Source organism: Phaethon aethereus, assembly GCF_964289735.1.
Source record: "Phaethon aethereus genome assembly, chromosome: 3".
Classification (NCBI taxonomy): domain Eukaryota; kingdom Metazoa; phylum Chordata; class Aves; order Phaethontiformes; family Phaethontidae; genus Phaethon; species Phaethon aethereus.
This window is the reverse complement of record NC_138576.1, coordinates 108789130-108816416: the sequence shown is the minus strand read 5'-3', so window position 1 is coordinate 108816416 and position 27287 is coordinate 108789130. Positions and strand designations below refer to the sequence as shown.

At 43.3% G+C, this 27287-nt stretch overlaps 1 protein-coding gene across 1 annotated transcript; it reads right to left on the bottom strand.

The window, feature by feature from the left end:
* MIA3 (MIA SH3 domain ER export factor 3) lies at positions 1-25731 on the bottom strand (the record flags this gene model as incomplete). Its single annotated transcript, XM_081998598.1, has 28 exons — positions 1-335; positions 702-858; positions 1704-1780; positions 1905-1973; positions 2215-2346; positions 2450-2547; positions 2846-2913; positions 3005-3040; positions 3161-3221; positions 3322-3423; positions 3521-3659; positions 3788-3878; positions 3960-4015; positions 4892-5015; positions 5129-5251; positions 6038-6142; positions 6341-6412; positions 7245-7355; positions 7445-7522; positions 7673-7761; positions 9872-9893; positions 11097-11228; positions 11971-12611; positions 14223-14501; positions 15428-18362; positions 19376-19462; positions 24729-24862; positions 25569-25731. The coding sequence occupies 28 exons, from the start codon at positions 25729-25731 to the stop codon at positions 1-3; spliced, it is 6516 nt and encodes a 2171-aa protein (XP_081854724.1).
* Between the last annotated feature and the right edge of the window lie 1556 nt (positions 25732-27287).

Genomic DNA, 27287 nt, shown 5'->3' with positions numbered 1-27287 from the left:
TTAGGGTTTCTGCACTGGAGGCTGTGTGTAGTCCTTTGAGCCTGCTGGTGGTGGTGGTGGCGGTGGGCCTGGGGGGTAGTCTCTAGGTCCCGATGGAGGCAAGTCTCTGCTAGGAGAAGGCGTATAGTCTCTTGAACCAGGGGGGGGTAGCCGTGGGGCTGGAGGATAATCTCTTGGGCCAGGAGGACCTAGGGGTCGAAAAGGAGGGTGCCCACGTCCATAGCCTCGTGAATCTGAAGGAGGCAGCAGTGGGCCAGGAGGCAGATCTCTTATTCCTAAGGGTGGGCCAGGTAAGAAATCTCTTGCAGCTGGAGGCGGCAAGGGAGCACCACGACCTAGAAAGAAAGGGAAGCATGGGAATTAAAGGAAATCTTGCTTTAATCTAAATGGTGAAGCTTCTGACTCGTTCCTTATTTCTTCATTTTTTGGAGCAGCTCTGGGGTGGTTCACTGGCACATGCAGACAGCACAGGCTATGAATTATATTCTAGTGACTTTTGGCTGCTCATTTCTAAAACATTTTAGACTAAACCAGGGAAGATACCTCCTTAATACCCTGGCATTAAGGAGGCTTGAAAAAACCCACCCGCCCAAGCTTACTGAGCAAGACAGCTCAACCCCACGAAGGGCAGGGAAGCTGCGTGCCAATGGACAGCAGATCACAGTTCTGCGGCAGGCTTCTGAGAAGCACAGCAACTGTACCTAGGGGCACAGGAAGAGGTCGAGGCCCAAAGTGCCCACGGAGAGGAGCCGGTGGCAGTCCATAGCGAACAGGCGGTGGAGGCGGAGGTCCCATCACTGGGGGGGTCATGATAGGTGTCCCAGGGAAAGAAGGTGGGCCTTTGGGACTAGCATTAGCCTGTGCGAGATTAGGTTATACATCAGTGTACTACTCACTGCATCAGAGCAGTACTGACACTGTTGAACACCACAACCGCTTGCCCAAAGGCCAAGAGGTGGAAGAGAGGGGGAAAAAACACACCACGAAACACATTAACCAAGTAGAAAATAGGCAAAGTTACTGCACCATCATTGTCCTTTCACCCAGAACACCGCTTGCGCTCCCTAGGAGCGAGTGCTTAGTGCACCTTCCAAGATGACAACTTCTCTTTAGCCAAAGCTGGACTAAAGACAAGTTCAATCCCTTTTGAAGTGTCCGCAGTGGACAGCCCTTTGCTAAAGGGCCTGGTGCCTTGAATTACGTATGGAATTGTGCTTAAATACCACAGGTAAGTCAGCTTCTTAGGATTATTGATGTAGTCGCTCCAAAGCGTTTGCCTGCAGTCCTTAAAAAGAAAGATCCCATTTCCTCAATTACATAAAAACCAGACAGCAACTGTTCATCATTGGAGAAGCCTTTTGAGACAGATGTATAAGCCCTTGGTTAGTTTTGCAGAGCATTTTGTTATTCAGCAGTTCAGAACACCAAGCCTGTTACTCCTCTCCATCAAAGCAGAGTAACACCATATCCAGCCTCTGAATACTCACTGTAGCTGGTTCGATAGATGAAGGTGAATCAGTAGTTACACAGGGGGCTTCAGACTCTTTGGGAGAGGGTTGCTTTTTTTTTTTTTTTGGACAGCAAATAAGAATAGTGACAGGATATAGACAAGACAGAACATGATACAGTTAAAGAAGCAGCAGGAAGTACAGCGAATCATGTATTAGAAACGCTTCCTGAAGGTTGGGGTTTTTTCAGCTTACCACTCCATCCGTTGCTGTGGAAGGGGAGGAGGTTCTTGGCCCACTACTGATCAGTGACGCTACAGCAGGCCCGAGATCTGTAAGAAGAGCCATGAATCCATGTCTTACCATGCTTGGGGTAAAGAACATAGCTTTTAAATTACATTTCTGAAGTGAAAGAATAACTGAGTAAGTGATAGTTGGTTGCAGGCCACAACTTACCAGGAACAGACATCCTTCCAGGTAACTCTGGTGGCCTTCGTGGAGCAGGGGGACCATCTACCACCGTACCTGAAGGGAAACAAGAACCCCAGAGATCCTAATCAACACGTGCCTGAGCTATGTCTGTTTAAAAAAAAAAACAACAAAACACACCCACACAAAAGAAAAATCAAAACCAACCACCCATGTGTGTATTAATAAAGCAGGTATCAATACTTAACACTATCCCTAGAACCAAGATCAGACCTTAGCATTCTTGTGTTTGTAGCATAAGAGATAGTTATGACGGAAGGGAAGCTTCACTGCTTACCAAATTCACCTCTCAAGCTTTCCCTTCGAGGAGCAGAAAGGGGCCGAGCAGGAACTTCTATCATCTGTGTGGGTGATGGATTTCCTCCACTCACAGGTGATGGGCCAAAAGAGCCATCTCTGCTTAAGGGCCCTATGCCAAAGAAGAAAAAACCCCACTTGATTTACTTTTCTACAATTTTTTTAGGATATACTGACTCAAAAACCAAAGTTTTGGGAGAAACAGCAGCATTTACCTCGTCGTGGTGGGACTTGGCGATCAGGTCTGCCTGGAGTTGGCTTTACAATTAATGGTCTTTGAAGCATAACAATTTTTTGGTTTACTTCTATTAACCTAATTTTAAGAAATAAAGGGTGTTTTATTATTCAATTAATACATGTGAGTTATATTTGTTATAATGTAACAAGTCAAACTGCATTGTTAAGTGTTAGAGCTTTCACCAAGAAATCTTATTTTTACCATCAAAACAGTTTCATAGTAGTTTAAAATCAGTAACTCGAACATGCACTGCACATTCTGAGCAAGCAGGGTAACGGAGCACCTTGCACCATTTGAGCTCATTCTCTCCCAAGCAACATGAACCATGTTCAAAGAGCAATAACAATGGTCCGTCCAGCTGTACTGTACTTACTTCTGTCTCAGGTTAGCTGCTTCTCTTTTTTCTTCAGCCAGAGCTCTCTCGGCAGAGCGGGCAATAAGCTATTAGGGAAAAATTTGCCAACTGCATTAACTGCACTGACCTCAAGTCAAATACAAACTGTTTGCATCAAAAAAGGAAGAACATTCTTACCCAATTGTCATGTGCCTTTTTCTCATGAGCAGCAATCTGAAGAGAAAAGTGTTTTAGTTTATTTTGTCCAACTACTAGTATTTCCAATAACTCACTACAGAGCATTGGAATGATGCAGTAAAAGGTGACACAATAACCAGCAAGAAAGAAGTTTACCTGGTTTTTGTAAGATCTCTCTGTTTTTTGCAATTCTTCTTCCATATCTTGGATCCTTTGCCTGTACAAAAGGAAAAAAGAGAAGAAGGAGAGAGGTTTAAAGTAATTTTCTTCAATAGCTGAAATAAAGGAAAACAACAGTCTTCAGAAACTGAAGTTACTTGTAAACTTTCACTTCCTCGATGGCCAGCACAGCTTTTTCATCTGCAGCAGACAATTTCTGCTCCTTCTCCTGACGCTCATACTCTTCCTGGGTTAGTTTTCTGCACAGGGAGGGGAACAGAAAGCACCATATATGAGTGTTTGGATAGTGCCTACAATATAGTATGCTATGTTGTGGAAGAGTAATGAAAGGCTTACTTCTGGAGTGCCATCTCCTTCTGCTGGTAGAGTTCACCAAGAATCTCCACTTTCTGCTGTAGTGTTTTGCATTCATTTTCCAGTCGAGCTTTGGCTGACTGGAGCGAACAGGAATCATGTTCTAATTTTTTTATTTGCTCTGTTGGAGAAGCAAAAGTAGGTGAGGAAGTTGAAGGAAGTTGCAATGAGAACTCTTATGCCACTTAAATGTTTCTTTTTAAACCAAACACAGCATTTCATCCTAAGCAATTCTTTTGCTAAGCCTACCTTCCAGCTCATGTCTGGCTGTTACTTCATCACTCAGTTTGGATTGCAGAAGATTTCTGTCTTCTTCAACTATGGATAACATAGTTTTTACCTGAAAAGAGGAGCAGAAAGTTTATGATCTTCGGCATAGCAGTAATGTGGCTGCTTTTATTAGATATCTTGTGCAGCATACCCTGGAGACATCCATCATCTGCTTAATCTGAGTCTTCATCTTCTCACTCTCATTATCTAGAAGAGAAAAATACACTTGTTTTCCCTGTTTCTTAGTCCCAATTCTCTGGACTCTACAGCTGTTAAAAATAACACTCCCGACATTCTAATCTGGGATAGGTCTCCTTATGTCGGGGGGTCGGGGGGGGGGAGGGAGGAAGAGGGGGAGATGGAGAACAAAGCACAATAGCAGTTCCATGACTAGCACAACAGAACCATTACATTTACTCCAAAAGGCATTCTATAAGATTCCCTCTTGTCACTTCTTCTAGCTACCACACTAGTGTAAAGGTGAATGCAGTATCTGTTATGGGACATAGTATCTTAAAATCAAGAAGTGGGAATTTCCAGCCCACACATACTGTATGGTTAGAAAAAAGAGAAAAAAAGAAAAAAAGACAACTTCAAAACCAGAGATGTAGCAAATACATGTGCAACAACAGGAACAACAAACTGCCTGAGTAGTTTTGAAAACATCTATTTTGGTCGTTCAATTTAAAAGATGTGATTACCTAAATTAGTTATCTATCCAGAGGTAAGCACAACACTAATTAAAAATTCATATTAAAAATAAATGTAGCATAACCACAAAGCTGAGATTCTCAGCTTTTGCAGTGTTCTTAATTACTAACCTTTATATGCAAACTTTAAAACTGTGTCATTACACCTACAATATACCTAAATGGTAATCTAAAAGCAATTATTGGCCTTTCTAATGGTTTCTCCCTTCAGTTAGGAGCTATTTTGTGTTTGAGGATTAAAGCTGGCAGTCTCTTAGCTCACAGGCAGCTACCTGCATGGATTCCCCTTGTTCCCCATATGACATCACATGAACGTACCACCTCATACACTTTAGCCACCAGGCATATCAGCCAGTAGGTAGGATTACTGTACCTGGGAACTCTCCATTGGCCAGATCGTCTCCTGTGCTCCATTCGCGCCCTTCGCCATCCTTCTTTGCCTCGGATGACGAATCCATGTCGAGCTGCTTCAGCTGCATAATGCAGTTAGTTAAAACCTAGCAATGAAATCAAAGGTTCACTGAAGAAAAATCGCTATGCATTATGTAAAGTATTTCAAAGTATTTTATGGTGTGTAATATTTAAAGCAAGCTTGTTATAAAGAACCTACTTCAATTTCATTTTCCTTGTAGGCAAGTGCTTCTTCTATGTCCTTCTGAGATTTCTGATACAGTTTGATCTGCTCACTGAGCTCAGTATGCCTCTCACTCCAACCTTCAGCTTCTTTTAGCAACTGTATGAAGCACCAAGGCAAGATGATTACTTGTCTTATTTTTAGTACAGGGTAAATGTAATTAATATCTATTTTACTGCCAGCTCGGGTAATAACTGATCACCACAGGTCACAAGGACAAGCATCACAGTTATCACTCTCATCACTAGCCCATTGGTAGAACTGTGAATCTTTCTGCAGTTTATACTATTAGGTGATTTTACAAATTTGTTATTTTCTCAGCTAATACCCCAATGTCAGAACCAAACTGCTCACACACTTCAAAATACGAGGAAGTAATTGCAGTCCAGAGGTAAACAAACAACATTCCTTAAAAGGCCATCTACTTCATATACAGAGAACGAAAACAGACAAACATTTACAACTATTTGTAAAAGAACCATCATGACATTTCAGGGCTAAATGTCCTCCCCATTTAGTTTAGCTTCAGAAATGTTTTTTGGCAGTTCTTTACCATAACTTCCTTCTGTCCTGATCCCAAGTAGCAACCTCTTGATCATGCAGCGACTACCACATCAGCACAAACTTCCTGTGAAGCTGCTGACAAAAACTGAATCCCTGGAACTGGCAAAGCCTTCATACTGAATACATGTGGCTCACCTGCTCAAAACACCTGTGCAGGCAGGTGCAAGAGGTTTAAATTTAATCTTGGTAATATGAAACATGGCATTCTGACACATTAAGAAAATGGAGACACACTGAAGTCATACTCAAGAAAACTAGGAATAAAGTCCCAATATTTCATTCAGAACAGAAACAAAGTTGCCTGGCCTGGGCATAACTTACTTGCTCCTTGCTCTTTTTCAGCCTAGCATTCTCTTCCTGCACATGATGAAGCTCAGATTTCACCTTTTCTTCACTTAGTTTAGCTTCATTAAGGGCTATCTGTACCTACATATGAAACAAAAAGGAACAAAAAAACATGAAGTCAAACTGTAATGGAGCAAGAGCTACATATTACCTGGTAAAAATGAAAAAGAAAAAGGTATATATGCACAAACAACTTGGAATCTGCCAAGCTAGCATTTTCTGTGAATTTTTCTGGTACAAAAACTTGTGACTGTTGAGACTGTATAGATAACGCTTTACCTCTGAAAGCTCTACAGAATGCACAGTGATAGCCTCTTGAAGTTTCTCCAAGGACTTCTGGGTTTCAGAGATCTATATAAGAAAAAGATGAGCAGTGACTTTGTATTAGCCTGTATGTGCCTTAGCCTGAGTAATTATTTTACCCATGTAATTTGGAAGCTTAAAAGGAAGGTCAGAACACCAACAAACTTCCCTTTAAAGCAGCCATTAGACTAGCAGCAAAATAGCACTGCCTTATCAGCAAGGTGAGGAATAGAAACATACAGCACGTTAGAATCCACTTCGCCCTGTGACTCTGCCTGCTCATGGCTGGTAGAGTTCCCTGTACACCTGCATGTTCTAGAACGAAAGTAACACGTGCTGCTGTCATTAACAACAACCTTTGATCAAAACAAGACCAAAGGACTTGTCAGAGTTTACTATTAGTACAGAAAATCAGGCTTTCAAGAGACAACAGAAAAAAAAAAAAAGAAAAAAGAAAACATAAATACCTCCAGACAACAAGAATGAGGGGCAGCTTACTATAGAACTAGATGCTTCCTCTAAGTACAAGAAAAGATCTCTTACCAACCTGAAACCTTCAGCTCATATTGGTAAGGAACTTCCTGGCTCTGACTAGGAAGTGTTAGACTAGCCCATGATTTGAATACATCTGTTTGTGTGTGAAAGCACATAACTACACAAGTCCATCAAGATCTTTACAAATAGACTTTTAAAAAAAATTTAAAAATACAATCAACAGATTCTCCCCCTTGAGCTTGGGATGAACCTGAAATGTCATTTCAGTTGTCTTTTTGAGGTGGTGCATCTTGTTTGCTCTACCTCTATCTGTTTACCCTTGTGACCAGCTTTTAAGGCACATTAAGTTAAGGACAATTTAAGACATGAGTGTGATTGCTCTTACTTTGTTCTGTTTCTTCTCATTCTTCTTTCTCTCCGTTTCAAGCATTGTGTGTAGATTTTTTAATTTGTCATCTAGCTGTCGATTTGCTTCTTCCAGTCCTTTGACAGTGTCCTAAAAAACCCAACAAAATGGACCAACTAAAGCAAGTGATTTTGTTGATGGTTTTGCTTTCAGTACAGAGACAGTTAACTGTTTCTTACCTTAAGCCCTGCAGTTTCATCGGAGAGAATGTCTTTTTGTTCTTGGGCCACTTTCACAGACTCCTTCGCTTCCTTTATCTAAGCACAGAAACAGCCAAACAGGACTGATGAAATTGTCAACATAACATTCAGTAAGAATAGAAAATAAAAATAAATTAGATGTTGCACTGACTGTGTCATTAAACCAGCAACAGAAAATTAAGAAGCAATGAGAACCCAGAACAATACCTTTTGATCATATTCTGACATCTTTTCTAAGATTTCTGTTTTTTCTTGCAGAAGGTTTTTAATCTTTTCAGCAAGTTGCTTTTCAGTCACTAGAAAGAAAAAGAAAGCTTACAGTAACTGTACTTCATATCCTGGGGAAAAATAAAAATCAGAGCTATCATTACTAACACTTCAGGGAACATTTTCAAATAAGGACTAACGCATAAATCAGGATAGTGTCAATTCCCTGGCAGTCAGCCCTTTCTGCAGGAGTCTAAGCATCTCTAGCTTTCATTTAAAGTTAGGATTGAAAACAAGACAGTAAAGCATTGATCACTGACATGAAGCATATAGCTGTTGCATCCACTTCACAGAAGCTGGTCACAGAACGCACAGCAGAGTAAGGTGCTGGCTACACACTGATGAGGTACGTTGAAGGGGAGAATTGGCAGCAAGGATGTTGGAGCAGTCTCAGACTGCTGCTGTGACATTCAGGGAGACGCAATACATTCCCTAACCAGCACCTCTTTCTGCTATATTGAAACTGAATGTTTGGTCAGCAAAGACAAGAGGATGAAAGCTCTGAAAGACCTACTGGGAACAGAAAAGAGAGGGTCAGCTAGCAGTCAGCATCAGGAAGCCTCAAGGAACTGCACCGCTGTCTAACAGACCTCAAAAGGGCTGTGACTAGGCAACAGCTCTTTAGGCATGCATTTGTTTCTCAACCTAAACAAGTCGCCAACCAACCCTTAGGATTCAGCAAAAATAGTTAACATTATTTTATTGCAAATTAAAGAACATCCAGTTGTTGTTCTTTTTCAAATCCTACACCACACCCGTATTTGAATGCCCCAAGCCCCACTTGCCTCACAGCAAATCCTGCAGCACAAACAGGAAGCACCAGTTGTTCCAACAGCATCCCACAGGGTGCAATGGCAACTGCTACTCCTCCTTCCCCTCCCACATGAGGGCTCCTGAGCCAGAGGATCCCCAGCCCTTCATGCTCTGGGGAGGGGAGAGCCAACAAGCGACTGCTGAGGTATGAGAGAGTTCTCAGCAGTTTAAGGGACCAGGAACCCCTGCATTAGCTTGGGCTCCCAATTTTACTACAGTCATGAAGAGTGGATAATAGATTTTGTCTTTGGGACTCCAAATGTAATCTATCTTTCAAAGCATTTTTATCACTGTTAATATTCCTCTATGTTTGACAAAGATTTTAAAAACCTTTATCATGCTTGAAGAATATCTATTTGTTCTTAGCTTTCGTAGTTTCTATACAGTATTATACAGAAGAATATTTTGGGGGATAAAAAAGAACAAAAAAAAAGAGGATTAGACCTGTGTTCCTCATTTTTTTTAGGGCGGGCTGCTAAGTAATTTCTATACAACCGATACCGGTGTTTTTCCCCCTCCAATAAGAATAACTGTTTTGCAGTATAGAAATCACCCTATAGATCTAAGATGGATTTTTTTCAGCTCAACAATTCTGCATTAATTGTACAGAAGGGAACTGCCATGTAACTACAATGGAACTAGAGAGGAATGACTGATAAGCAGTACAGTTTGTGAGGAAGAAAGAAGAAGAGAGTTCACGTGAAGCTAATTCTTTAATATTTTTGTTTTGTATTCAATTATGAATTTCAAGAATCATCCTACTTTAAATTCTATTTCTTTTCCATTCAGTATGCTTTAATTTTATATACCTGAAGCTGGAGAAACACTCTTGTAAAAAGTGATGTGCTAGCCACAGAAACATCTGCATATTTAGGTCTACATTTAGAAAGTCTCTTTGCATAGCAGTCATTTTCAGGCTCCCCTCAATCCAAAAAGGCAAGAGGAACTAGCTACTGCCTTTTGTGAGAAGCAAAAAGCAAAAGCAGATCCACTGCTACTCAGAAAACCAAAACAAAATCTGCCCCACTACCATCGCACCAGTAAACTAATGGATCACATTTATATTGAACAGGTGGAGGTTTTCCTTGCCCTTTAATTTGGAGATGCAAGCTGCATTGTTTCTGCCAATCAAAGCATTATCAAAAAGCAAAACTGAAATCCTCAAATTCAAGCAAGTATCATCTACTGGCCTAGCTTACACCATAACCTTAGACTTAGCATTCTCCTTGACAGGGAATGAGATGAATACTTGGGTCCTCTGAACAATCTTCAGAACTTTTACATGCCTAAGCACCAAGTAACACTGAAAAGTACAGAGAAACTTACCTTGATAGATTCTACTCTTTACCTACAAGAAGGGAGAATAAAAAAATTAGCCATAAAAAGTGATAAGTGAAAAATTTTATTCATTTTCCCTATAGGAAAAAGTCACCACTTATACTCAGATTAAAGAAGCATATGGAAAACACATCTATCACTGCCAACAAGAGTGTTGAGTAACACTACAAACAGGCTTAAGCTTTTTTCTAATAAAAGCTTCTAGGTTAATGCCCTGTCCTAGAGTTACTCAGACACTAAAAGGATAGCAGTAACTGCTCACATCCAATTTGCAACAAAGAAAATGAAGCCATTTTGGATCAAACAACAGTCATGAACTTGCAAACACAAAAAGCTCTTGCATCCTAGTTCTGATCCTTGTAATGCAGTGTATGTTTACATGACAGTTGCTCATTTCAAAATTAACACTGTTAAAGAATTTCAGCAGCTTTCTTTTTATGCTGTTATATTAACACTATTTTGCATTTGAAACTGACCTAGTGTATTCAATATCAAAATGAATCATGGAAAAAATACCAATATTGTTATAGATAATATTTAGTTTAAATTTATTTTCCTCAAGCAAAGAACAAGTATTCCACAGGCTTCCAGAGCATATCATCACTAAACTAGACAGCTGTAAACTAAACTGTCCTATTTGATTTTCAATTCCCAAGGAGATGCACTGGCATACTTGAGAGCTGGTGATGGTATTTTTCTTGCACAGAAAATTATCTGTATAGGGAAGAGAAGGACAAATACAGAGTGAGGAGAAGGGTGGGGAAGGGGCTCTCCAGGGATAATTAAGATCAGGTATTTAAGTTTCCAAATGCAGCACCTACAAGCAGCTGAACAATATGAAGGTGGGAAGGATTAACTGCTTGTTTTGGGAAGTCAGCAACAGGCTCAAGCACATGGAAGGCTTCTCATTTCAAAGACATGCTGACCCCTCCCTTGGCCTTCTTGATTTACATCATATTCCCCTATTTTGTTTTTGAAACTGCCCCTTACCAAAACAGAAATCTTCCACTAATAGCTTAAAGGAAACGCTTCTTAGCTTGAAGAAAATTACAACTTACTTGAGCTATTAAGCTCACCACTTAGCCCACATTAGTGAAAATGCAAAAGACTACATATCACTTTGACTCTGGTAATGCTGAAACAGTTTAACCATACCAAAGACCACGCAGTAAGTGAAATACCAGCAGGCTCGCAAGCAACAAAGTATACTCACTGAAAGGCAGGTTCTCCAGAAGATTATAGCAAGTGTGGCAATTCCCACTAAGGCAGTGATAATAATAGGCTCCCATGGAAGTCCATGGAAATCAGGCCCAGGACGAATTTCCTCAGGCAGGATAGCAACCAGCTGAAAACCGACAACATTGACAACTATGAATATGTTTTCATCAAATACTCAGGCGAAATAAGTAGTCTGCCAAATGCTTTTATTCCTCCCATAAAAGCAGAGAACCATCTAGAGCCTTCTTGCAGTTTTTCTGTAAACTGAAAACCGAAAAGGAAGAAAACCACAAGGCAGCTTGATGCTTGCACTTCAACTCAAAAGTCTCAGTATCTGTAAGACACTTGACAGTAACAATCTGCCGGCAAAGAACAGCTACACCAAAATAAGCTGATATGCACACTTAGCGTTACACAGCACTAGCAGTTACATGATCCATTTCCAAATAAAGCTACAAGGATGGAAAAAATATAGCAAAAACCAAACAGCTTTACATCTGGACCTCTAGTAAAAACAGCTCAGACCTATTCCCAGCTGTCACCCTCGTCACAGGTTCATATGTCATGCGTCTTGTCATACGTCTCTCTGAAGGCCAGAGAGCACCAACTGCCTGAAAACAGTGTGAATACCTGCTACAGTTTACAGGGCTGATACAGACATGGCGCTGGGAAAATAAGCTGTATGAGCCACACAGAAACTGCTGCCTTCTCCCTGGTTGCAACTGACAGAAGCTTGAGATTAAAACGAGGGTGCACACTTGCCCTGCAAAGCTCAACTCAAGGCCGAGCTAGTATCTTCGCAGGCACCCTCTCCCCCGCAGGGCCGGGGAGGGGCGAGAGGCCAGGCAGTGATCCCTGCCCGTGTTGACGCCAGCAGACGCCTCCGCTCCCCACATGGCGGGGCGGGGGCGAGGAAGAACAGCCTCTTCACGAAGGGAGCGGGGCAGGTGGACTGCAGGGGTGACCCCCTCAGGGACGCAGAGCAACATCCGCCTCGGCCCGTCTCCCTCGGAGGCGGCGGTGTCATTTGGGGCGCCTAGTCCCCCGCTTTGGATCGGCGGAGCCCCTCTGCCCCTTGTGACGGCCGCCCGCCCAACGGCCGTTAACGGCTCCCAACGGCCGCCGACGCCGAGCGGGTGGGTACGGCACTGCCTGGCGCGCGCGACAGCCCCCTCCCTCTCACCCCCCCGCCTCCCCTCGCGCACCTGCCGCAGCCGCCGCGTCGGGGGCTCCACGAGACGCGCGCCGCCGCCCGCGGGGTCCATGGCGGCGCGAGCCAACTTCCAGGCACACGTCAGCCCAGAGTGACACTCCCCCGCCCCTACCCACCGCCCAGCGCGCGCGTCATCGGCGCGCGCCGCCGCCCGCATGCGCGGCCGCCATCTCCGGCCACTCACCCGCCGCAGGAGCTCCCGGGCGGTGGGCGCTGCTTCGCCGAGGGCTCCCCGTGAGGCGGCGGCGCCTGCCTCCGCCCCGCGTCCTGCGGGCCGCCCGGCGCCCTCGTCGGGGTCTGGAGGGAGAGGGAGAGAGGTGTTACCTCACGGAGCGGCCACGCCCGCGCCAGCCGTCGCCAGCGGGAGCTGCTGACAGGGAAGGGCTGTAACAGGGAACCCGCTTCTGCCCCCCACACCTCCCTGTTTCTGCGGCCCTTAGGCGAGACATGAAATTATGATCCCCGGTTCTTCAGAAGAGAACCGAAATTGAAGAAAGAATTGAAGAAAAAGGCAAAAGTCCTTAAAAAGGATAGTGATATGCCACAGGCTGCTTTAGAAAAGGTACCACCGAAAGAGACATGGATACCAAGTCACTTTGCCAAGCCTGCCTCAGGCAGGACATACAACTCCTTCAGCAGAGTCAACAACAACAAAGCACACACTTTATGATTCCAAATCAATAAACCTACATCTTCTAAGTTGGCAGTACTGTTAGTACAGCATAAGCTTTAAACCATCTTTACTTCTACCCTGATGTGAAGCCTGCCTCCTCCTCTCACTGCCACTGTTGCCATGAATTCAGGTTAGCAAATTCAAATAACCACCTGCCCAGCCCATTGTTACATTGTGCAACAGCTTCTGTGACCTGCGGTTCTACAAGCATCTGCCTTCTTTCTTCTCAGCACTTCTAGCAGTCCTCACAGGAATTCCTGGCAAACTGCATTTAACCACCATTAAGGAAAGAATGGAAGATGGTCTAAAATACAACTGAACATCCAACTGCTTAACCACATAAGTAATCCACCAGCCATTTAAAATTCATTAGGCATCTTTCCATTCAACCTAGAGTTTCCCTCAGAACTTAGAAGCTACTCAAAAGTGCTTGGCTATGGGATGGTACAGTACCTCAGTAGTGTACAAAAGCTAAGCAAGATGTGCCTGAATTTCTTCTAAATGCTCAGTGAAGACAGATTTATTATGGATAATTAGAGGTGAATGCAGAACAGCAAAGCTGGGCTTAGCACCGAGAATGGAGTCAAAGGTAGTTTCATGCCAAAACAGAGCTGGGGAAGATGATGGTAACGGATTCCCCTCCTTGGCATAATGGCGAGTCAGCACAGGTCAGCACACTCGCTCCAGAGGGAGAAGGCCTCAGCAGAACAGTCAAACATTTCTCCTACTCCAATAAACACCTTCACCAGAAATTGCTGAACTGCTTGAGGGGAGCTACACTCCATCTTTCCAGGAAAGCAATATTAGCCCAGAGTCACAGGTTAAAAAGAGCGAGAAGGGAGAGCACGTGATTCTATATCCTAATGGTTACTGTCCGACCCCCTGCAAAGTGGGGGAAACGTGGGCTGATGGTACGCTTCCAGTGATTTCTGCTCTTTATCCACTACCATCCTGAGACACAGTCCACTAGCCTGAGCACAGAGCTCTATGACGCTTTTACAGGAGAACATTTTTCTTTCTGTAGTGCAAAAAGGCAATACAGAAATCACTCTGCTGAGATAAGTGGTAGCAAGACAATGCTACCAATAGAGGGACTGTCACGACTTAGTGAAAGCCGTTAGGATTATAGCAACATACAATGAAAATATTAGTGAAAAACCCTTGCCCAAAACATACCCAACCGTGCTCCTCTTGAAGAGCAAAAAAACCAAACCAACCCAATTCCAAAAGGTTACCTGCAGCAGTATCTTCCCTGGCACCCTGTCCTGACTCAATTGACCCAAAGGAAGTATCCTCCAGCAGCGATCCTCTTTCACTATCGTACCCTTCTTCGGTTTCTCTATTATCCGAGAAGTTGGCCTCTTCATGCCCAGGTAGAACATCAACAGCCCACTCCTCCTCAATAAGCTGTTCTGGCGTCTTATCTTCAAGCTGCTGAAGTTTCTGATTGCTCTCGTCGATGGCATTTAGGTTTCTGATGGAAACTTGGTCATATTCAGCCTCTTTTGCACCACCTATAACAGAGAGGGAGACTTGCATTAAGCACTGAGCTAATGTGTATTCCTTACCCACAGCTGTCTTCAGTGAAATAGTGCATTTGACAAAGCCTTCTTGAGACTTTTTAAACACTTCAGCTTGTGTATTGCTTCCAGTATATTCTCAATCAACTTTCAGTAACATCTAATTAAATGTTTGTATAGAATTTAAGCGAAGTATCTACCACTGACCAGAGAGTGAAATATTCTCATTTGTGACTTTTATCAGAAATCACATACTTAACAGGCACTATTGTGAAAGAGCCTCGCTAAGAGCACATCCTACCACCTCACACATTAATTAGAAAGAACAGAAAGTTCTTAAAACAGCAGCAGACTCTACCATTGTTTTTTCCCCCCATCAAAAGATCTGTTTGTTCAGTTTTTCTACTTGCACACTCTTTCATGACTGTGGGCAAAAATATGATCATAAGGACACCTGAGATTTTAGGTGCCTGGTTTTAGTGTCTGAACTTTGCATTAATCACTGGATCTCATAATCAGGTGCTAGCTAGTTCAGAAAAAGAGACTGCTCTAAACCCTCCAGAAAATTCAGCATGTTAGTATATATGAATCCCTATTTCTTGAGAGGGGAAGGTATAGACATGACCTGAATGGCTCCTTCTAGCCATATCCAGGCACAGATCCCACTTATCTTACATTGAATCTGGCCCATAAGAACAGACATGCTGAGCTTAACATTTTCTCTCAGAATTTGTCACTGGGACACCCATCACAATGCCAAAAATAGGCATTAAGAATAAACAAAATCCCAGCAGATTGCACAGAGCCTCTTTCAATTCTGCTCCTTCATCCACTCTAAAGCTTCTCTGGATTACATAGTGTTGTCTGGGATAGGGTTTTACTTCTGTTTCATTTATTTATTAGCTGCTTTAACATCCTACCTTGACTGTGCAGTTGATCATAGTCCTGTTCTGGAATAGCTGCAAGTGGGACACTTTCACTAGCAGATGAATATTTACTCCTTAAAGAATACATTAATTCTTGAATATCATCCATCAATGCACTCTCTTCATCATACAAATCCATCTCTTTCACCACCTCCTCTTTATTTTCCATCACTCTGGAATCCAAAACTTTTCCCACAACATCCATAATGGTCGATTCTGAAAACTCAAGTATCTGGTCCAAGGCTTTTTCTATATCTTCATTATTACGGCTTCCCTTCCGAGCAAGCTCCATCTCTACCTTCATGTCATGAAACACAGCTTCTATCCTAACCACGTGTTGAAGCCCAAGGTACTTTTGTAGACGTATTACACGCTTTTCATCAAGAAAATCTCTCAGTATCGTAAGCTGCTTCACAGATTCACTGAAGTCTGTTACAGTGTCATTTGTGGCTGCTGGGCTGTCAGCAGAGCTGGGAAAATGTGCAGATTGCTGGTGGTCATTTCTTGTATGCTCTAAATCGTGCACCTCTTCTGAGTCTTTCTGGGACATGCCCTCTGGGAAATGATCTTTCCACCAGTTAAAGTCATTGTTGTCTTCTGTGTCAGGAGACTGGAAATTACGTTCTTCCACAGCTGATGGTTCCCCAGCTTCAGAAGACTCCTCCTCATCTTCCATGACATGTTCCATCTCATCCAATTTAGCATCGTCACTCACTGGTATGCCAACCTCTTTGTTCCCAGTGTCACTTACATCTTGCATGCCGGTCATTTTTTTAGCCTCCTTAGAAAATGAGTTTGTTTCCCCTCCTGTTTCATAAGTAGGATTTGTGGTTCCTGAAACAGCTTCACTTAGTACTTCTAATTCAGTGTTTCTACTTTTAACGTTAAGAGTATCACCCTGTACATTTGCAGCCCTTGCCTGCGACAGCTTTGCACTTGCAGCATTCTCATCTTCCAGTAGCTCTTCCTCTACTTCTTTCAGGTCAGGGTCATCTTCAGCATCTGGCTCTTCAGATTGCAATTGTGTTCTTCCTTTAGCTAAATTTGTGCCAAGATTTCTGTCTGAATCTGCATCCTCTGTAGGAGCAGTTCCTTGCTGAGTAAGATTCTCTGTATTTGTATTCTGTGTAGTGCTTTTTGATTTTTCTTCAGAACTTTTCTTAATGCTTTCTTCAAATACTGTCATCTTGCCAAGATTTCTTGAAAGCTCTTCTTTCACATCTGCCTCTGAATACTCAGTCTTGTTCTCCCATGGCCTAGGTTGTTCAACAGCTCCTCTATGGCTTGGATCTCCCTCCCCTGCAGTGGTTTCTTTCATGTTTCTCCTTTTTATTTCAGGTTCTTTGTGAAAAGAGGTGGGTTTTTTACTTTCATGACTGGTCTCCCCTGTTTGTTTCAAATCTTCTTCATGTCTTAGAGGTTCTTTCTCCACTGGAGGCATTCCATGCTCCAGTTTCTCTTTCAAGAGGTCAGTATCTCCTAAGTCACTTTGAGATGTATTTTTTATCTCTTCCACTGGTTTGGCTGGAACATCAACAGAAGGCTTGTCCTCAGCTCTTACTTTCTCCTTTGTTTTCCCCCATAGTCTTTTGTGCTTTAAATCACTTTCCAAGACCTCTTCCAAGGTGTCCTCCTCAAACTTTTTCTCATCTTTCTCTATTTGAGCAAGTAGCATTCCTTCTGGACTTTTGTTGGTATCACCAACAGGTGGTTTTAAAGCATCTTGCTTGCTTTTAACAAATGATTTAGACTCCAGATCATCTCCTGGACTAGGCAAAACATGAGGATGAGGCACAGCTGTACTCTCCAGCTCCTCAGTGTGTGACTCAGTTCCATCAACCATGAGCTGCTCTTCAAGCTGTTCAGTTTTGTTTATTTTTTCTTTGGAACCCAGACCACCTATACCTACAGGCTTACTCCTAAGGAGTTCTCTGGAGAGATCCTCAGGTTGAGTTGTTGCTGGTGCTTCTCTTTTACTAATTAGCATCACCTCATCCTGTTTCTCTTTTGTTTGTTTAGAGTCGGACCTGTCCACACTCATACTGTCACCTGACTTCTTGCTCTCACTGAAGGCATCCTTAAGAATGAATGCATCTGAATAATGTTCTTCCCCATTGTCTCTTTGGTTATTTAGCTCTGTAGCACCCTTTGCATCTTCATCAGGTTCATGATTTTGTGACTCAAAGTCATCGTTTTCATCATTATCTAAATCCACTGGGGATGTCATTTCTTCCTCTGCCACAAAGGACAGCAAAGGGATTTCTTCAGACTGATCTGCAAAGTCTGGCTCCTCCTCTGCATCATGAGCATTAACGCTCAAATCTTCACTAAAATCATCTTCCAGCGATGTAACAAGGCGAGTCATCTCATCATCTGACACAACAGCATCAGCAGTTGAGCCAAATTTTGTCTTCAAGTTCACAGAGAGCTCTCTGTTCAAAAGTGTATAGGCATTGACTTCTTCACTCTCTTTGTCAAGTTGACTGGTTTCACCCTGAGGAATACTAGTGTTTTTGGTATTTTCACTTTCTAGCCCTTTTAGTTTCCCATGTAGCATTCCTTTCAAGTGCTCATGTGCAATTTGGTCTCCCTGAGAGTTTTCTTCGTGACTACTGACACTGGAGTCTCCCCCAGTACTTTCAGTTCCTTCTACAAGAGAACTGTCTACTACTTCTGTCACGGCGAGGGATTCCTTTTCTTCTGTGCTTAGCTCAAGATTGTCTGTCTCCAAAGAATCAAAGGACTTCACAGTATCGACCTGTTCAGTCTCCTCATCCCTTTCAATTTCTTCTGCTGGTTTTGTCCCTGGGTCACTTGATTCAGTTTCCCCTTCATTTGCTATTGTCTCTTGCAATGATTTCAAAAGCTCATCCACGTTATAATTATCAAAATCATCCCTTCCACCATCAAAGCAAACAAAGTCTGTTTCCTGAAATGAAAAATAATATGTAGTCAAAAATATTATTTTCTTTATTACAGGGATGAGGCCAAATCCATTTGGTTGGTTAGAGAGAGGTGCAGCAGCAAAGTAAATTCTATTAATCATGCAGAATTAACTGCTAGAGTCCTTAACCAAAATGCTCTCTGAAATCAGAGGAAGTTTTGTCCATGGACTCTTAAAAACCTGAATAAAAAGCTCATGGTCTATCCCCTTCAAAGACTTCCCAGAGAGCAACAACCTGGAAGTCAGCAATGGAGTTGACAGTATTATAATTCACTCCTCACATATATCCTGAATTAAGAACAATTCTATTGCTGAATGCCAGTGAGAAGAAAAATTTCACTAAGCTTGTTTGTCCCAATCTCTTTCAGTTGGTCTCTCCTCAAATGACCAAGTCCTCCAAGCAGGAGCTGCCTGCCACACAATTTCTGAAAGATAAATTAAACAGTAGTGCAAGCCACTGAACACAATTTCATAAGGGTCTGAAGCTGCAACCACAGACAGGCCATACTCATGCAACTCTGGAGTCGCTAGCTCTTAGTGCATGAAAGCCATTTATGTGTGTAAGGGTTGAAGGACCAATTCTAGAATCAAAGGGCTAACAGTCTATCAGGTTTCATTGGTTTCTGATAGTACTTTAAACTTCTAAAGTTTGGAAAAAGAAAGAATTCAGAGTACGTACCAAACAGCCTATGTGTGAGCCAGCTAGAAGCATTTCTAGAGCTCAAGCCAAACAGATTTTTAGAAGAAAACTGGAATATTCACGAAAAGAAAGATCAAGGCCCACATTTTGGGCTGATGCTTACACACCCACCCAGACACCTATCTGCGCAAACCTTCCACCCCCCGACACATACGTGCATCTCTGCACATGGTACACATATGTAACAAAAGGTAACTAAAGATCACTGATATTCCCGTTCTCCTCCTCAGGGATTTTATTGAATGCCAAGGTAAGATACAGTAAGCAGCCCAACCACAAAGTAACAAAGATGACTTACATCTGTTGGTAACTCTAGCTCCTCATTGGAATAATTATGATTTATTTCAAGTAAATCCTTTGGAAAGTACCCAAAATCGCTTCCAACCTGCCAGAAAACAAACACAAGCAAACAAAAAGCAGTAAAAATGCTTTTGAAATCACGTGACTACATTAAAATCCTCATTACAGACACTAGTAACAAACACATCAAACTCACTCTCAAGTATTTCCAGATGAAGTTTAACACAGTGAATAAAAGAAAAAGATTAATGATGCCTTGTTTATGCAAAAATCTTCATTGAGGTTTTATACTTGCATTTTACAACAGTTTTGGGAAGTTGGTAATTTTTAATGTTCATGTTTTGAAGCCTGACTTACAACAAATTATTAGGAGAGCTGCCCAAGTATTCTGGCTCACGTGCTTTAACTGCTATTGTGCTCTTGCACTGGCATCACATATGCCTCAAGTATTTTCTCTAGTAGTAAGCAGAAGAGGATTTTTGACAAGATTTACATCTTAGCCTGAAATACGCTCACTTTGTAGCTTAAAGGGGAAAAAAAAAAATAATTCTTAAAGCAGATTCTAGGAAAATGCAAAATTGTACCTAAGGTAATAATCGATTTTAAAACCTGAGTGGAAAATATAACCCCTCTGCATATGCATTGTTGCTTCTCAGTGACTAATACAAGCAAAAATCAGTTGCAGATGGCTATTTTCAAGCAAGTCAATGTGCTAAGCCAAGACAAACAGTGGAAGACAAGAATCTCTCTTATCACTCACCGGATAAGATCTATGCAGTAATGCTCTCACTTGAGAGTTCTGACAACAGCTGTCATGAAGCCAATATTAATAGCATGCTATCACTGCACAGATTAGATAATCCAGGCAATTAGTGCCTGGTGGACACACCTAGAAAGGTACAGAGTTCCTAGATGACCAAAATATCCAGGGGGAGGGGGAGAAGTGTTGGTCATTTCCTGAATGTTTTGTTATACGAGGAAGATGACAATTACCAATTTTCTTGAAGAGTTTATTTGGGAAGAGCACTCAGTTAAAGATCAAATTAAAAAGGAAAACAGTTATGTCAGAACTAGAATTAAGGATATCTAACTATATGTATTGTTACACTGATATCACTGAAATAGGTTAACCTGGGATGGATTTACAATAGCTTAATAAAAAAGAGGAAAATTGTATCCAGTAAATAATACATACTAATACTTCTTGTTATGCAAGTAAGCACTGATAGGTTATGGAATTTCCTTTGTCAACTATTTCTCATTCAAATACTACCTTCCATAGTTGGGATCTCTGAATTTCGTTACACACACAGATTTTGTAAACACATAGAGATACTCTCTCATGGAAAAGAGATCACGTATGCACGTTTTGGTAGAGCAAACTAATTATTGGGAGTGAGAAATTAATCTAGGTAAGTCAAATCAAAAGCTTGTCCTTGTGCAGTATACTAGTTTTATTCTAAATTGGCATGTTTCTCTTTACAAACTTCTACTCCAATTTTAAACAATCTTCCCGAAAACAAAAGCCAAAACTTCAAAGTAGTCTTCTTACAGACTAATCTCCGTGACTACCATTATAATTAGGCATCCCAATTTGAAACTCATTTAGCGTAATCCAAGCTGCTGACCATGCAAGTCCTTTGCAGTGACCCAGTTTGCCACTTACGTGGTTTCCAAGCCATATGGGATCTGCATGCCCAAAATTTCATTTACTCCTTTCCCTACAAAGTCCTCTCTTGTACAGGAAAAAATGCCCCATTGTGCAAATAAAGGAAACATTCTCTACAGACACGAGAGAGGAAAGGCACTGTGAATGCCAAGTAAAATAGGGGAGAAAAAAGTGCATCCTTCAGTACCACTCCCATCCTAGCTAAAACGCCGTGGGTGGACAAAACAGGTAGCTGTGTGTACAGCATCTGTCCCCACCACTATCTGTGTGTGGCAGCCAGCTGCAGCAGATTCACTGACCGCGACCGACCAAGAAACCGGCTTCCCACACCACCTGCCTCAGTGACAGAAAACAGGCAGCTGGGAAACAAGGTGTTCAAATGCTTTTAATCTTACAGCCCACATCTCTACAGGTACCTAAAACTGCAGAACATCGGTAGAAGGCAGTTGGCTTGCTCTGCCCTTTCTGAATGCTGGCATTGTTAAGAAAACACAGAAACCATCAGAACAAATTCCCTGATCCTCTGGGTCCTCTAGATATACTCTGCCTTTCTGTCTTACCTTAAATTTACCCCTCCTGTCTTCCTTTCTACTATCCTATGCATAAGATTGGAAAACAAACCAAAAAATAACCAACTACCCAAAAAAACATGACCTGCAGCCAAGTCAACTTCTTGTAACACGACGTCAGAAATAGTTTTCTCAACCTCAAATCAAAGGAATAAAGTTCAGCCCTTTGCTGCAAGATAAAATAACAATCTTCTGCAGCAAGAATTTACAGTGTATTTGCTGAAATGTTCTGTTAAAAAGCAGCAGCTTTTACTTGAATTATCTGAAGTAGTTTTGGAATTCTGGACCCTGCTAAAGACGAGGGCAGATTGCAAGAGAAATGCATAGGAGGAAAGTCTACAGAACACCACTTGACGATGTAAACGACGTGAGGTGGATGCTGAAGAAGAGACTAGTTTTAGAGCAGGACAGGGTGCACTGGACAATGAAAGTACCAGATGTGCTCCTCCTTTCAGCTTTGGGAAAAAAATGAAGTATTTTCCTGGAACTGTATTTGTGAAATTTCGTAACATAAAATCATTACTAAATAATGGTCATAGAATATTGTCCAAGCATTTAGCTTTGCTTTATTAATGAGGTTTAGGCAGCTCTGCTAAAAAACACATGCCATATAACATACAGAATATGTATTAGAACTGTGTTCCAGAATTTTTTCACATGCAAAATACTCGTTGAGCTCAACAGGACTTCTGCAAGCAATAAAGTATATAAGACTGGGATCGTAAAATAAAGGATCTGTTTTGTTAAAATACAGCACATTTGCCAGCACAAAATCAACAATGGCTTGAAAAGGGTGGAGTGAGTTAGAAGAGCAAAGGCAAATAAAGCCCAGACCCAACTGCTACAGATTTTTCAGCCTTGGGGAAAGGCTCCTTTCTTATCAGATCATCTCCCTTGAGGTCAGAAATACTATTGTATTTCTCGTGGCTCCTCAAAACTGATTTCAGGATTACCGCCTGTATTTACAAATTGTTTGAAATAAGCCCCAGGTTGCAGTAGTTGAAGCTTCTCATACACACATTCCCCTAACCCCTGTCCCCATCTGAAGATCAGAATACCAGTTATCCCTTGATTTCATAGTTTCCATTATGCCTTAATACTTTCCCCCAAACCCAAAACTTTGGGGAGTGGAAAAAGGCAGTAGGGTAGACGCACGAGATCAAATGACCCACACAAGCTCACATCAAGTCACTTGACAAGATCCCAAAAGGGCTGCGGCAGAAGGTAACATGCCTTCCAACGGAATTTGTTTGATCTCAGACCTTGCTAGTTAGCACGTTTTTAATTAGCAAGCAACAGTTCCCCCTCAGCTGCAAGGTTGCACCCAGCGGGCACAGCTGGTCTGCATAAATCAAGTTGCCCAGCCAAACCTGGCACGGGAAGTCACATTGCATAAAAGACCCCAGCACTAGCTACAAGTCTGGGACAGGGTCAGACATGCCAGTGCCCTACTCAACATGCAAGGGTAGGCACCTCCGACCCCGCTGCAGCATCTGCAAACTGGTTGTTGCTGCATTATGATTAATGCAGCAGCAGTCAATCAAACCAGGGAAGAAAGAAATAAGGATTACAGCCACGAACTCAAAGTAATTAGTCTGTCATCGCTGCCTTAAAAGGAACATCGAAAATAGTGTAATACAATTAAAAAAATGACAACAAATAAAATGGAGCTTTGCAATTCTTTAAGGTCTGCCAACTTCAGCTTTTACTTGTTAAAGCAAACATCCTTTTAACTTGGAGACACACCTAACTGTTGCATGAGCTTCCTATGAGTGAATAGTTAAACTGAATACTAACTCAGCAATTACCTTAAACCTGCTGTCTGATCTTGCAGCCTGCATTACACCTTGTTAGAAGATGCAAAATTGGCCCCACATTGCTACTCCTCATCTCAAGAACTGTCAGCCCTGGAAACCTGTACCAGCTAATTAACCAGATTATTTATGGTACAGTACACGTCTGAAGGGAATTACCAGCGTGATACAATTATAAACTCTTCTTTAACCACGTGCTGCAGTTTTCTGCTCTTTTCTGTATCCTTCTAATTGGATTCAGCTCCTGCTGAGAGCTTGGCTGTCCACACCCAGCCTGAACAGGTTAGAGAAAGTGATACATCCTGCTTTTCACTAAACCACTAAACCCACCGTCAACACCCAGGTGTGGCTTCGAGCAGCCTAGACCACTGTCACAGGCAATCTATGCCTTGTAGAAGGCCAGAGTGAGAAAGGAGGTTGAACTAAATGATTTGGACACCAAAAGGTACGTAGAGGAAGCACGGGGAGGGGGCAACAGGGACTAGGTCTAAGCAACCTCCAGACTGACAGCGTTTTCAAGGGAAACCCACAAAAACTGCTCTTCCTCCAAGGTATCTCGGTTCTGCTTCTGTCAGGCAAATAAGGTGCTTACCATGAAATCAGAGAGGAGTTTTCTATGAAATAACTGCAAGTATTGGGACTCTCCCATTTAGCATCACCCTCTCAGACTGCCCAAGGAAGATGAAGATTCAGACAAGGCCACTACTCTGCAAGCTGCTACAACGTGTTAGTAAAGCTGAGACATAGACCTTCTAAAAAAAAAAATCAAGTTTACCTTAATTCTTTTTAGTTTTACTACTTCCCCCCACCCCAATTCTGCATGCAGCTTAGATAAAATGTGGAAGACAGCAGCTGAATATTAGGAAGAGAAACACGATTAAAACATGTACGTGTAACAATCTTCAGCAGGATTACACAGAGCACAGGATAAGCCCACATCAGGGGTAAACGCAAGCGCAGGCTTAAGCCTCCCTAGACGGGAAGGGAGGCTCATCTTCCAGATGGGTCCATGGGCCACCATTTACAGTGCTGAAATAGGAGGTTTTCAACACAAAGGTAGTTTTCTAACAGTTTTTTAGCACACATTAACCTTGCCCATTTTTCACAGCACTTAATGCCTTAGGTTTGCTCAAATTGCATCCCAATTCACACTGGTCTCAAGACAAAATGGCATTCATTATGATATTTAGCTATATTCAAAAACCTAAGCGTTCTCCTACGAGGCAAAAGGAAGGAAAAAAGATTACTAACAGAATGTGCTAAGACGAGGAAACAGGACAAATGCTTTACAGTACTTACACTTCCAGCCCAGAGCTCAGTTGATTTTCCTATTAGTTTGTAATAAACGTACACCGCTTCTCCCTTCTTAAAATTTACAAAGCGACAGTCCGGACCTTTAAAATCCTGCATCGCCTTCCCTCGGCACATTAACACTGTCCGGAGAAGGGAAAAAAAAAAACAAAACAAAACAAAACAAAAAAGCAGACTATTAAAATAAAGCATTTGCTAAATGGCAGATAACAAGACCTTCCCGCATGCACTGGATTCCTACTTTCCAGACGTGGTCACAAAATTAGAACTCAAAGTATAACTAAAATAAGAGGTTATTTACAAAAAAACCCCACCCCACAACAACAACAAAAAGGAAGCTCACTGATCCATACGAGCGTTTGACAAAGCACTTGAGAGTTACATTTCAGAAGTGCGCTATGAAGCTTATTATTAATATTAAATTAGACGACATCTGTGTCCCAGCGAACCAGCCCTGAAATTGCCCAGCGCACAAAAACCGCCCAGAGAGCAGGTTTATCACACGGAGCTGTGGGAGAGCTGAAAACTTGGTCGGGCGGGGACGAACGACGCGCGTGGGCGCCGCGTTTCCATTTTTCCCCGATTCTCCCCCATTTCCGTGCCAAAGCCGGGGGGGTGGGGAGCGTTGGGAAATGCCTCCGCGAGGCACGCGACGTTTGCATCTTTTCCCCCGTAACAACCCTCCCGGGGCGAGGGGCGGCCTCCCGGCCGTGCCGAGCGCCGTGGTCCGGGCAGGGGCCTCCCGCCGCCCGCCCCCGGGGCCGGGGTGTCCCGCGTGCAGTATGTCCCCCCCCCTTCCCGGGGCGCGTCCCCGCCGCCCCCACTCACTGCTGCACTCGGGATCGGCGCAGCGCTTGCGCTCGGCGAAGCGGCGGCCCAGGCCGGGCCCGGCGGCGGCGCAGAGGAAGGATGGCGGCGGGGGCAGGAGCAGCAGCAGGGTGAGGAGCAGCAGCCGGGGGTCCGGCGGCAGCGGCGGCAAGGCTGCGGCCATGTTGGCGGGCGCCGGCGGGGAGGGAGCAGACACGTCAGCAGCGCCGGCGGGAGGGCGATGTGGCGGGGGAGGGACCGGCCCGGCCCCGCCGCCTCGGCGGGAGGAGGGCAGCCCCCGGACCCTCCCTCCCGGCGGCATCCCCATCCCACTCCCGGCCAAGCGTCCGGCTCTTTCCCAGGCTCCCTCCTAGCAAAGGGGCTCTCCCCGCCTCGCGGGGGGTGGGGGGGTGTGTGTGTGAGAGAGGGAAGGTCCTGCCACTTATTTGTGCTCGCTAATGGCGGTTTTCTCTAGCAGAGGGTGGCTGAAGTAAGACTAGCCCAGCGGTCTGACCACAGTGCAGAAGAGGTGTTGTTGCCCCCACAGGACGCAGCAAGTCCAAACACCCAACTCGCTGCTCTCTCTCCTGCCCCACCAAGAAGCTCACATCTGCGCTCGAGAGGAGCGACGGTCACCAAGCAGGCACGTCATCTCCCGCAGCGACCTCCCCCGAGAGTTTTGAGGTTAAACCTGCGGTAACGCGGGTGGATGAACTCACTGCCCGGTGGATGAACTCACTGCCCCGTAGCCCCACTAGGGAAGGCACAGGCAGAGGAGGGGCTGCACACCGAACTGCTGAAAACGCAGCATCCCCAACAGGCCTCTCCGTGCCCTTCCCTAGCTTCAGCTTCCCCTTGCTGCTACATTTTAACTGTGAACACTCGCAAACCACAAGACGTGCTACTTACACCTGAGCCTGCGCTTCTTCATTAGCTCTTCTTTGCATCCATCACATTTATATTGCTTTCGAGATCTGAAATGGTAGAATAACAGCAGATGTCACAATGGTCACATACAGTAGAAAAAAGGAGTAAAACTTCTTCTCCCGCCTCGTTTCAGATCTGTGTGATTAGTTCAGCACAGCCCCTGACTGGACAAAGGGAATAAAAGACGCAGACAAGAAGGGCTAGGTGATATAATAGAGCCTTCTTGCTGGTTTATCAAATGGCCAAAATAAATAAAAAATTCACTTACCACAGGGAAAATTCTGAAGCAGCTCCCAAAATGAGCAGATACTTGGCAAAACTGATGGTCAAGGTGAAGGGACTGTAATTCTGTACAGCTGAGGTGTTTTTCTAAAGAGCCCTTTCAAATTACATATTTGCAAGCACTCTCAGCTCCAGCTATGCGGGGTTTGTTCTGCAACTATGATAGAAGCAGTTGATCCTACTCTTCCACTTATTGCCAGCTCCTATCACAAGAGTTAGCAATCACCACTGCTAATTGCATTAGAGGCACTGCTTGCGTTCTTATCATATCCTCATGATTATTGATTTTTGCTCTATGTACTCTCATTTCCACAGCCCTGTTGTACAGAGCCTGAGATCCAAGCTTAGTTACTGCTACAGAATCTCTGAAAAATATGCAAGCAGTTCATTTTCAGCCCCCATCTAATGCAGTTTAATATTTTAATCACATTTTGAAAAAGCATCAAGACAGAAAGAAGTATCTTCCTTAGTGCTGCAATGAATGGCTTTGGTACCTCTTCGCCAAACACACCATGGACATCCTGCCATTTC